At 45.6% G+C, this 12,581-nt stretch overlaps 1 protein-coding gene across 1 annotated transcript in view; it reads right to left on the reverse strand.

Moving 5' to 3' along the window:
* Window positions 1-12,581, reverse strand: part of ZC3H3 (zinc finger CCCH-type containing 3) — a 129,247-nt gene that overhangs the window by 41,636 nt on the left and 75,030 nt on the right. Inside the window, exon 5 of the mRNA XM_058034184.1 lies at window positions 1,871-2,064. Coding sequence (XP_057890167.1) covers window positions 1,871-2,064 — 194 coding nt within the window. The remainder of the gene's footprint in view (window positions 1-1,870; window positions 2,065-12,581) is intronic.

Below are 12,581 nucleotides of genomic sequence, written 5' to 3' on the forward strand. Positions count from 1 at the left end.
AAAACACAGAGCGTTGAGCAAACGTTCGCAGCCGATGAGAACACACAAATCTTCCGCCCTGCCAGGCCCAGTTATCCTAAGGCAAGAGGAATCTGTGGAATCCATCCTTGGGAAGGAGGATGAATTGTGGGGAGAGATGAAAGATGACATGAAAATACTGATTCACAGCAGTTCCTCAGGTTTTGTGGTTACAAAGCCAATGTGATATGTGGAAGGGGAAAGGGGCAACAGCAAAATAAGGAACATCTTCAAAATAATTAGATGGGAATATATTTTATAGGGAATAACCTTGGGAGGGTTCCCTCCCTAAGTGGGACTAATTAAAACCAATTTTCTGAATGAGACCTCACTAGAAGACGTGGTTTCAGTGAGAAAGGAAAAATGGGGGCATCACATCTCTTCCATGCCCTGTCACCCCAAATCCCCTCAGGTACACCCCACAAGCAATTCCAAGGCCTGAATCTGCAGAAATCCTCCCATGATACCTTTGGATTTATCTCTTTTTCAGAAATTTGCCTCTAAGGTGGTGTTTCTCTGTTTGGTCCCAATCCAGTGATGAATATTCAAGGACAGGCTGAACCTATCAGCCTTTGCTGAGTTGCCCAAATGAGACTTTGCTCATCTGTCTATTTCCAGACAAATTCAGAGACTTCCTTTCACTTGGAAAAATAAAAAAAATCACCTTCTTGCTGGGAGGCAGGACCTTTTCCACCCATGTCCTCCCCAAGAAGAAGTTCATTAAGCCTGCTCTTTAAAAAAAATCTTTAAAATAATGGCGATTTTAGAGCCAAATGAGTCCAGCATTTCATCATCCTTGCCCTTGGAAAGCTCTCCCACCAGTTTAAGCCCCTTGGTTTTTGGCTGCTCCACCTGGCCATGGAGAGATATCCTTCCTTTGCTTGGCATCTTCAGATCATCCACTTTTCCAGTCCTTCCAGCCATCACTTCTCCCCAGGACTCTTCCTAGTGGTCCAACTTTGTCCTAAAATCCATTCAACATCTCTGTCCATGTCCTGGGTTTCACCCCTTTTCTTCCACTCCTGCAGGATATTTTCTGTCTTCACTGACATCTTCAATGTCCAGAGATGGTGCTTAAGGCAGAATCACCCTCGAACTGGTTTTGTGCAGCCAATTATCCTGATCCAGTACCAGTAGCAAAGCTCTTGGAAAAAATCCAAAATTTTTTCCTACAAACCTCTGACTGTTTTATGGCCACTTTTTCTGAGTCTCCAAACTCTGATCCACCTTCCCCAGTTTAACTATTCCCAAAAATTCTCGAAAAACCAGTTAGGGAGCAAAAATATTTGCACCCTAATTTGAGACCAAGACATTTTAAAAATACCTTAAGCACAGTTAAAATCTGCTCTTTTTTAAGAGTCACACTTGGGATGTCAAACACAGGAGAAGCTGAAACACAAATTTAATCAAAGCCATGATGTAAAACTGGGAATTCATCACAATGGGGGGCATCATTCCACCGTTATCTGCAGAATGATCTTCCCAAATTTTAGGTCAGTACTGAATGCAATTTGATGAGCATCTCAAGCACATTTAACCTTGTGGTGCTGTTTGAAGTTATCCAAGATTTTGCCCATTAAAACCAAGTTTAACGGCACATCTCCACAAGCTTGAATTAAGTCTGACTTAAGAAAACCTCAATTCTCCTAAACTTTTAATTTCTCCAACATTATTTCCCCTTCAGAGCTACTATAAAGCAAAAACAGCACTTGGCACCATGGGATGTCCACCACCTTCACATCTGGAATTCTATAAGGCTGGAGGATGAGTCTCAACACACAGGCTGGGAATAAACAACTAAAAACTGAACTGAATGGATTTTGGACATGAACTGGGACAAATTCCTGCTCACCTGCTCTGATGGGAGTTCTGGTGCCCAGGTCCCTGGCCCGGACAGGGCTGCTGGAGGTTTTGGAGAGTTTGTTGGCCGACACCTGGTACATGACACCGCCGATGCAGCGGAAGCCTTTGCTCCTCCAGCGCTGTTGGATGAGCTGGGATTTGCCACCTAGGAGTGAGGGTCGGGTCTGGTTTAACAATGGGGATCTGCAGGAAAAATAAAGTTAAGGTTAGCCCAAATTTGGGATAATGTCACGAAGAGGTGTTGCTTCATGAGCAAACCATGAGATCAGAGACTCAGGGAATGGTTTGGGTTCAAAGGAACCTTCAAGATTGTCTCATTCCAACCCCATTTCCAGGGGCAGGACAGCTCCCACTAGAATGGAGGAGATGTATGGAAGAAGCAGGGATGTTCCTACTGTTGACAGAAGAAAAGCTCTGATTCCTCATGACTGACACCAAAAAAATTACCTTTAAGGACTCTCCCCCAACTTCTCCCACCCTTGCCCCAGCAGAAACAAGGAAATGTGGATCAATCCCATGAGAGAATCAGCAAGGTGGCACCTTCACTGAGCTTAGCCAAGTTTTATGGAGCTCTACAAGCTTTGACATGCCTGCAAGTACATCAAAGCCAGGTGGAATGGGACATTGAACAACCTGATCCAGTGGGTGGCATCCCTGTCCATGGCAGGGGTTTGGAAGCAGATGGTCTTTAAGGTCCTTTCCAACCGAAACATTCCATGAGTCTGTATCTTTGCTATCATTATTCCTGTTATGAATCAGATACCACAACTTTAGTAATTTTATTCTGCCCCCAAATCTGGCTCTTGGAAGGATTTTCCTCAATCCCTGCATGGGACAAATCACCCAAAAGCATTTCTATCCCCCACCAGTCACCTGGAGCTGATGCTGGACCTCAGCAGGGTCCAGTGGGCAGGGCTGGTCCCACCTGCTCCCACCTCCCCAACTCTCCCTAAATTCAAAAATCCGGTATTGAGACAGTGGGATGGAAATGGATTGGGAATTGTGATCCAGTTACTGTTGCCCATAACGTTATTCTGAAGGACCCAGTAAGTTCTAAAGTGACACCTGAGGGATAAAAATCACAGAATCCCAAAATCTTTCAGGTCTGAAAAGACCTCCAAGGCTATGAAGTCCAATCTGTGAGTGATCACCACTTTGTCAATTAGACCAGAGCACTGAGTGCCACATCCAGGCATTCCTTGAGCACCTCCAGGGATGGGGACTCCATTCCATCTCGCTGGACAGCTCATCCCAATGTTTAACAACCCTTTCCATGAAAAAATTCCTTCTCATATCCAACCTGAACCTCCCCTGGCACAGCTTGAGGCCATTTCCTCTCATCCTGTTGCTGGTTGACAGGGAAAAGAGGCCAACCCCCATCTTGTCACATGTCCCAAAGAGGCTCGTCTGTCACCCAAAATCTTGTTTGCTCCATGACCTGATACTTCCTGCACCACCCCACCTCCCTCCCGACCCACAACGCAGCCTCCCAGCTCATTCCTATCCATCCCCCATTATCCAAACAGAGCCACTGCAGCCAAATCAAATCTCCTCCAATATCAGTCGCCTTCCTCATTTAGCGCTAATCCAAACAGTAATTTGTTTATGCAAATTAGAGCTCTAATTTTGTATTAGCCCAAACTATGCTCATAATGCTATTAGCAGAACGTATATAAACCGCGCATTACCGGAGAATATCCGTAAATTAAGATCCCGCTATCCTATCAGCGGAATGCAAACCCCGATGAGCATTTCCTTTAAATGAACATGTGCTCCAAAGAAAAAGAGAGCTGGAAAATGGAATAGTTACATTTCCTAATGCTGAGCGTGACAGCCTATTCATTCCGGAGGGCTGTTGCCACTGGCTACCGAGCTCGGAAAATTTGCTGCCTGGTTTTTGTGGGAAGGGGATGGGAATTGGATAAATTCCTCGTTTTAGTTCCCCCAGGGTTTCCTCCTCATGGAATTGCTCCAGAGAGGAGCATCCAGTCTTAGTGACTTGCAAAGGAGTCACGGCAGTGGCGTTGTTGGGTGAAGGAGGTGATGGCATGAGGGACACTTGGGTCACTCATGGATCACCCAGCACATTCCAGAAAACTACAGCAAGGCCAAGGATGCATCCAGCAGTGGCTGCAGGACCTGAAGCAAGGTCTTGTGGCCGTATCAGGGGCAATAAAAATAATATCAAATATCAAACAGTCGGGAGGGTGACAGAGATGATTCTCACCCTCTACTCTGCTTTTCTGAGATCCCATCTGGAGTTTTGTGTCCAGATCTGGGGTGCCAGCAGAAGAAGGATGTGGATCTGTTGGAGCAGATCCAGAGGAAGCCATGGAGATGTTCCAAGGGCTGGAGGCCCTTGGCTGGGAGAGCTGGGGGTGTTCAACCTGGAGAAGGGAAGGATCCAGGGAGAACTTGCCATGCCTAAAGGGACTCCAGGAGAGCTGGAGACTGTGGAAAAGAGATGGAGTGACAGGACACAGGGAATGGCTTCCCACTGCCAGAGGGCAGAATTAGGTAAGATACTGGGAAAGAATTCTTCCCAGGGAGGGTGGTGAGGTGCTGGGATGGAGTTCCCAGAGAAGCTCCAGCTGCCCCATCCCTGGTAGTGTCCAAGGCCAATTTGGACAGGGCTTGGAGCCCTGGAATACTGGAAGGTGTCCCTTCCCATGGCTTCCATGGAACTGGATGACCTTTAACCTTCCAACCTATCCCATTCCAGGATTCTAATGAAGGTATTGCAAAACACCACCATGGTTGTGACAAGGCCCATCTTAGCTCCACCCATCTCCTCTTCCTCCCAGAGACACATTCCTGGAAGGACCCCAGGATGCTCCATTCCTCCATTCACAGGGGCTGCAGTGCCAGTGGACTTGGGACTCCTTTTTCCCCCCTGAATCAGTCCCTTTAAGGACTTCTGTAATTCCATATATATTCCCTATATGTTATCTCTGGGTAATACATAGAGATATCCACACACATCTATTTCCATATAGATACGCACATAATTGAATATATATACCCCGAGTGTATGTATTGAAATACAAGATCTATATATTATATAGAATAACAAATATTGATACTTTCATACATAAATCTATATATTATCACCTGTATTCTCTGGGCCTCCTATATCCATCAATTATCTCCAGATACTATTGAATATATGCACTGAATGCATATATTGAATTATATATATTCAATAACATCTAGAAATGTTCAATATATATATTTATTAATTCTTAGAGATAATGTATGGGAGGCCAGATACTATTTTTATTCTTAGCACTTTATATTATTCATATATTATTGAATATATAGCATATATATTGAATTACATATATTCACTGATATATAGGTAATACATACAATATATAGATATTGTTTTCTATATATTATACATTACATATTTTCCTTAACTCTAGTAGAGGGGAGGGAAGAAGTCAGGGGTTCATCTAACATTCCCCACTCTGGTTTGTAGGGAAAGGTTGGGATGTGGCACAGCTGTGCAAGCAATCAGGGCATGGATATACAGATATACAGATCTATAGATCTATAGACATACAGATACACTTTAGATATATATAAACTACATGCAGACGTATATACATAAAGGATAAACATATTTAAATAGATATTATATGTATTTAAATATATATTGTATCTATATAATTATATCTATATATTATGTGTAGATATATTCATATATATGAAATTATTCTATATCTATAGAGATACATTCAATATCTATTGAATATAAATTTACATGTATGCCCTAATACATTATATTATCACATAGACACACATAAATGAGGTAATACATTAAAATAAATATTTTTTGCCTGTAATGTCAATAAAACCCAAACCACCCCAAACCCTGCACAGCCACAGGGGCTGCTCACACTACCTAAGCCTGACTCACTGGTTTAAGCACCAGTTTAACACCCAGTTGGTTGAATCCCTCAAATGCTCAGGATATTTATTTTCCTGCCTTCCTGCTCTCAGATTGACAAAGTGGTCACACACCTCTCTCTTCTTTAGAATTCCTTAGGGATGGCCAAGCTCCAAACTGAGGGAGCCTCCAAATGCAGACACAGTATCAGAACATCCCCACTGAGGCAGGAAGTTGGAAGAGAATGATTTTTAACGTTCCTTCCAATCCATTCCTTGAATCTATGATTTTTTCAAGGATTTTGACAAACAACATCAAAACTCATCTCATTCCCCAAAGGGAGTGGGACTGAACCTCTTCTAATTTAAACTTGTTGTATTTTTGAGGAGACAAGTGACCTCTGGGTGGTCTCCAAGCTAAGCTTCTGCAGAACATCTGCTCAGGCTGCCAAAGCCCCAAGGGTCACCAGACTGGAGCCACGGGATCATCACAGAATGATCTGGGTTGAAAGGCATCTTCAAAATCACCAAGTTCCAATTCCCCCCCATGGGCAGGGCCACCTTCCAGTAGAACAGCTCACTACAAACCCCATTCAACCTGGCCTTGAACACTTCCAGGGACAGGGAGTCCCAACCAGGAGCTCAGTTTGAGCTCACTGGAGGCTCAGCTACCTCCATTTCCACCTTCTGGGCAGTGCAAATGTCCAAGCAGTGATGTCCCCTCATCCTTTTATATATATAAAGTAATAGTTATTAGAATATTTACTATATTTATTATTTATTATATTAGGCAAGATATTTATTATCTTATAGGAGCCTTAAGAGTTTTAAAATTTAAGGGAAATTATGCTTTATATGGAAAAACTGTGTCCACACAGAAGAGTGGGGAGGGAACTCAACTTCCCAAACTTCACCTGCAGGAACCCTTTATTTCCCTCTGAATCCAAGGTGTTGCTCCCAAATGCCTGTGTGGCCCCAACACAGCCACCAGTGTGTGTGTCCCCCTCCCTCTTACTGACATCCAAGCTGGTGGTGGCAGGGAAAAGCCACCGGCGAGGGCACGGAGCCGAACGCCCGTCGCTTTTCATCGGCGGCGGGATCCCAGCTCTCCCTGGAATTGTTACCCTAATGGAAAGGACGGCCTTTGGAAATGAACTGTATTGACAAAAGAGGATAAAATTAACGAGATAATAGCTGGGCCAAGGACCTGAAGAATACACTGGGCCCCTCGACACGAGGGCCTTGTAATTCCCTTTCTGCCGCGCATCCCGCGGATCTAAAGAGTCCTACCGTCCGTCCACAAGGCCCCGCTCCGGCAGGAAATTTCATTAACGCTGGAAAATAGGAAAGGTATTAAGCGTGGATAATGAAGGCTAGAGTGTGAACAGTGCCTTAAGATAGTCTTCTTTCTAGCCTTTGTAATGGGAGGCATGAACTTTCCCTTCAAATCCATTTCTAATCCATTTGAAATACTACAGCAAATTATCTCCCCTTCAGCCCAAGAGCGGCCGGCCAATTTACTCCGAATAGAAGTGACAATGCTCCGGAATTTATCGCCATAACCTTGACTACACAAGGTTGAGGGTTGTCTTTCCCCCACCCCCAGGGTGGACAGCGGAAGAAAAATTTTTAATGAAGAGGGGGTGGAGGAACGACATAAAAATGTTTAAAAACGGCAGCGTAGCTGGCGCAGGTTCAACGTCAACTATGGAGAAATCAGAGCCTGATGCTAAAAATGTTACAAAGGGAGGTGCTAGAGTGATAAAACTCTTAATGCCAGGTTGGATGGGGCTTGGAGCAACCTGGGCTAGTGGAAGGTGTCCCTGTCCAAGGTAGGAGTTTGGACAAAATGATCTCTTAGGTCACTTCCAACCCAAAACATTCCATGATTCTGGAGGATGAGGTTCAGGCTTTTCCAGTGCATCTCTCGAAGCAGCAGAAACTTTGCCTCACTTAGAACATTTCATGCTGCTGCTTAGTAGGTGCTTGTGTTGACCAAGTCTGATTTCCTAGGATCAAACATCACCCTGCTGTGTCCTTCAGAGAATTCCAGAGGCATTTCGGTGGGAAAAGTTCTCCAAGATCATCTAGCCCAACCATTCCCCCAACACAGCCAAGGCCATTGCTACACCACATTCCAAAGTGTCACATCCAGACAGACGTTAAATTCCTACAGGGATGGGGATTCCACCACTGCCTTGGGCAGCCTGCCCAACCTTTCCATGAAAAAAGCTTTCCAATACCCAAACTAAACCTCTCCTGGCATAACCTGAGGCTGTTTCCTCTTTTCTTGTCTCTTGTTCCCTGGGAACACATCCTGAACCCCACCTGCATCCACCATCCTGGTCAGGGAGTTGTGGAGAGCCAGAGGGTCCCCCCTGAGCCTCCTTTTCTCCAGGCTGAGCCCCTTTCCCAGCTCCCTCACCACTTCCTGGTGCTCCAGACCCATCCTCAGCTCCATTCCCTTCTCAGAATGGAGCTCCAAACCTGCTCAGAATGGAGTAAAACCACCAAAACTTCAGCCAGGAGCCAGCTGGGAAAATACATTCCCTCTTCAGAGAATCTATATTTAACATTATAATTCTATATATTAATCTAAATAAAAAGGAAAAAAAATGGGAGATTTCCAAGCCAACATGAAAAACAAGGTTAAAAGCAAGGACAAGTCGCCCCAGCCTGCTCACATTTAACACCCCATCCCCTCATCAACACAAGACCACGTGTTGATAACAAAATCCAAAAGCACCACCCAAACCCCCGCAAAAACTCCCCTATACTTGAAATGTAACATTTTTAGAGTATTTGATGTCTCTAAGTTAAACACAACCCCACGAGCAGAGCAGGAACATCCCAGCGGCGTTTCCAGCCGGCTGAAACGGAGAGGATTTCCTGGCACTGGCGGCGGTACAAGTGGCTCTTAAAGAATGGTTTTCTTTTACTACTGGATTTCTTCTTTGGGCTTAGCTTATATATATATATATATATTTTTTTTTTTTTGAAAGTAATCCTTACATAGTCAGAAATCACATTTGCATGCTGGCATTTGAATCCCGAGGAAAGAGCGGATCATCGCGGGGGCAATGGTTATGGGAAGCAACAGGGAGAGAGGTGAGGAAGGAGGGAGCTCGTCTGCCACAAGCCTGGGAGGTGACAATGGAAAATCCTCATTCAGGAAGAAAAAAAAAATCCCAAAAATCCCATTTTCCTCAGTCATTCATCATTTCTCAGCAAACAACACAGGATTTAGGGCTAGAAGTGTTCCTCAAACACACCAGGAATGCTCCAAGATGCCCCTCGAAAGATTCTCCATCCTTATCCTCACCCATCAGATCTCTGAAGACCCCAAATCTACAGCTAAAAGCAAGTAATTTCACTAAAATGTTTGATTTATGGGATTTTTATCAGCATTGATACTTTCTCCTTAAAATAATAAAGGTCAAACCTCAAATAAATACTTTCTACATTAAGATTTAATTTATTTGAAGAACCTGATTGGGATAATTCAAATCATTCAGTCCACTGTTGATGATATTTGAGGTTGGAAAAGTGATTGGAAGTTAAAAATAGAAAGGGCTATGTCTTTTCCCCACATACATCCATAAATACAGAGGATCCATTAGTTTTAAATACACAGTGATGGGAAAAAACGCATTAATTTACCCATAAACAATTCCCTACTTTCAATAATTACTTCTAATTATGAAACAAACACTTTAAAAAAAACCCCTATTTTAATTTGGTTCAATTGAATCTGAATTTCCATTCAAATGCAGCTTAATGTTAATCTCAAGGAAAAAAAAAATAATAATCCAGCCCAGATCTCATTTAGCATTTTCAAAACCTGGGAAAAATTATGAATTTCAATGAGCACCTATTAAGCTCCCTAATTACCTAAATAAAGACGTACCTTCCCAATAAATCCCCCTGACCTGGAAATGAAAATAGTTGCAAATAAATTTAATGGTTATCAACCAATGAGAACAGAGATTCCTCCACAAAAAAACCCAAAAAATTAGAAACATGGCATTACACCTGCAATGAAGTGTTGTGGAGGAGATTTGCATGGTTTTCCCCAGTTTCCACATCCCATAGCAGGATGTCTCTTGCCAATCCTTACATAGACTGGATAACTTTTCAAATAATTCCACTTGGAAAGACCCGGGTATGAACAAAATATCCTGCCTCATCTCCTTGCAGTGACGTCTCAAAGGGCTGCAAAATTCACAGGCAACTTTGAGCTAAACTGAGGGGGAACATTCCACAGAATCATGGGATGGTTTGGGTGGGAAGGAACCTTCAAGATCATCCAGTCCAGCCCCTTGACATGGGCAGGACACCTTCCACTACCCCAGGTTGTTTCGAGACCCATCCAACCTGGCCTTGGACACTTCCAAGGATAGGACAGCCACAGCTTCTCTGGGAATTCCATTCCAGCTCCTCCTCACTCTCATAGGAAATAATTTCTTCCCAATATCCCATCTAACCATGACCTCTGGCAGTGGGAAACCATTCCCTGTGTCCTGTCCCTCCATTCCTTGTCCCAAGTCCCTCTCCAGGTCTCCTGGAGCCCCTTCAGGCACTGGAAGGGGCTCTGAGATGTCCCTGGAGACTTCTCCAGGCTGGACATTCCCAGCTCTCCCAGTGTGGCTCCAGAGCAGAGGGGCTCCAGCCCTCGGAGCATCTCCATGGCCTCCTCTGGATTTCCTCCAGCAGCTCCACATCCCTTTGCTGTTAGACCCCAGAGCTGAGGCAGCTCTGCAGGTGGGATCTCACCTGAGCAGGGTGGAGGGGCTGAAATTCCTCCTCTCCTGCTGCCCACGCTGTGGGATGAGCCAGGGTGGAGGGGCTGAAATTCCTCCTCTCCTGCTGCCCACGCTGTGGGATGAGCCAGGACACAGGGAATTTTAGGGTTCCAGCACATGTGGAGGAGGCGCATTCATTTTTTCACCAACCAGCACCCTCAAATCCTTCTCAGGGCTGCTCTCAATCCATTCCCCATCCAGCCTTGGGATTGTCTCACCCACTTGCAGGACCTTGGCCACGGCCTCCCCGAGGTTTGTACTGGCCCAGCCTCTAACAGTCCCTCTGGATGCCATCTCTTCCCTCAAGTGTCATTATTCCCTCCCGCTGGATTTATTGCCATTTCCCTCTGGAAGCCATTCAGCCCCACACTGCCATACCTTTTCATCTCTCCACTGTGTCCATGAAAAGCCAAAGCTACACACGGCACTTGGCAGCTCCTGCAGGTCTCATGATCCCACTTCAAGCGAGAGAAAGCCCTGAAATCCTGCCAAAACCTTCCAAAAAACACACAAGATCCAGTAACACCTCAAGGAGCTCAGAGCAGGGGGAGAGGAGAGATCTTTTCCCTGCCCCTGTTTCCTAAATCCCTACTATTGTCTGCAACCCAATTAATTCCTGCGGGAGATGGAGAGCTTGGATACAAACCCAGCTCTTTGTGCCAAGCAACAAAAACAGGGAAAGAATTTGCCTTGTGACCAGCTGTGCTGAAGGACTGGTGTGGCCAGGTAAGGAGGGCAGGGATGGAACTGGCCTGGGAGAGCTGGGAATGTCCAGCCTGGGGAAGAAAAGGCTCCAGGGAGACCTCAGAGCCTCTTCCAGTGCCTAAAGGGGCTCCCAGAAAGCTGGAGAGGGACTTAGGACAAGGGATGGAATGACAGGGAACGACTTCCCACCACCAGAGGGCAAGGAAAGATGGGATATTGGGATGAAATTCTTGGCTTTGAGGGTGGGGAGGCCCTGGCACAGGTTGTCCAGAGAAGCTGTGGCTGCCCCATCCCTGGAGAGTTCAAGGCCAGTTAGGATGGGTTTTGGAGCAACTTGGGATGGAGGAAGGTGTCCCTGCCCATGGCAGGGGGTTGGGACCTTCGAGATGCCTTCCAAACCAAACAATTCTTTAAGTCTGTACCAGGGACTCACCGCCCTCACAGGAATGAACTTTTCCCCAGTATCCCATCCAATCCTGCCTTCCTTCCTCCACCACAGCCCTGTTCCAGTGCTTGACAACCCTTTCCATGAAGAAATTCTCCCTGATATCCAATCTAAACCTCCCTTGGCACAACTTCAGGTCATTTCCTCTTGTCCTCCCCACTCCCTGACAGCCCAACTCCAAACCACCTCCTTGGTTTCCCTCCAGCCCTGGGCCTGATCCCACCCACAGCAAGCCATGGGAGGATCCTCGGAAACAATTCCAACTTCTCCAGCAAAGTTTGCGCTGTGAAAACAACTCCCTGGAGATGAGACAAAAGCACCCTCTGGAGAAGACAATTTCCCAACATAAAGCTGTTTTCAAGGTAGGTCAAGTCTCAGCCCAAAACCCCCCTGCCAAGGTCCCGTTAAACCGCTTAGGCTGAGCCTGAGAATGGAAATGCTGACGGTCCCTAATACTCGGCTTTCCATCCCGCTGCTCTAATGCTGGCGGCGGATCAGTGATTACACCGGGAAGACCGGGAACTATTGTCCCGTTAATTAGATTCCTTTTACCCCCATTAGCTCAGGCGATTGGACAAAGTTCATTAGGGTTTAACTCTGATTAGCTGAAATGGAGCTCGTGGCGCTCCACGCAGGTGTTGCCGGATTCAGTGGTTCTGCTTGGGAAGCCCCAGGACGTGTGTCCACGTGGATTAATCCTTAATCCCTCCCAGGCAGTGTCCTACCACCCTCAGTGATGGGCTAAAACCAGAGGGAAAGCGAGAGCAGCTCCTAGACCTTCCCCTGTCCTGGCACAGAAGTGATATTCCTCCCTCTGTTCATCCCTATAAATCCCATTTCAGAGCCCTGGACGTGCT

This window comes from Melospiza georgiana, chromosome 1, assembly GCF_028018845.1.
Source record: "Melospiza georgiana isolate bMelGeo1 chromosome 1, bMelGeo1.pri, whole genome shotgun sequence".
In the NCBI taxonomy this organism is placed as follows: Eukaryota; Metazoa; Chordata; class Aves; order Passeriformes; family Passerellidae; genus Melospiza; species Melospiza georgiana.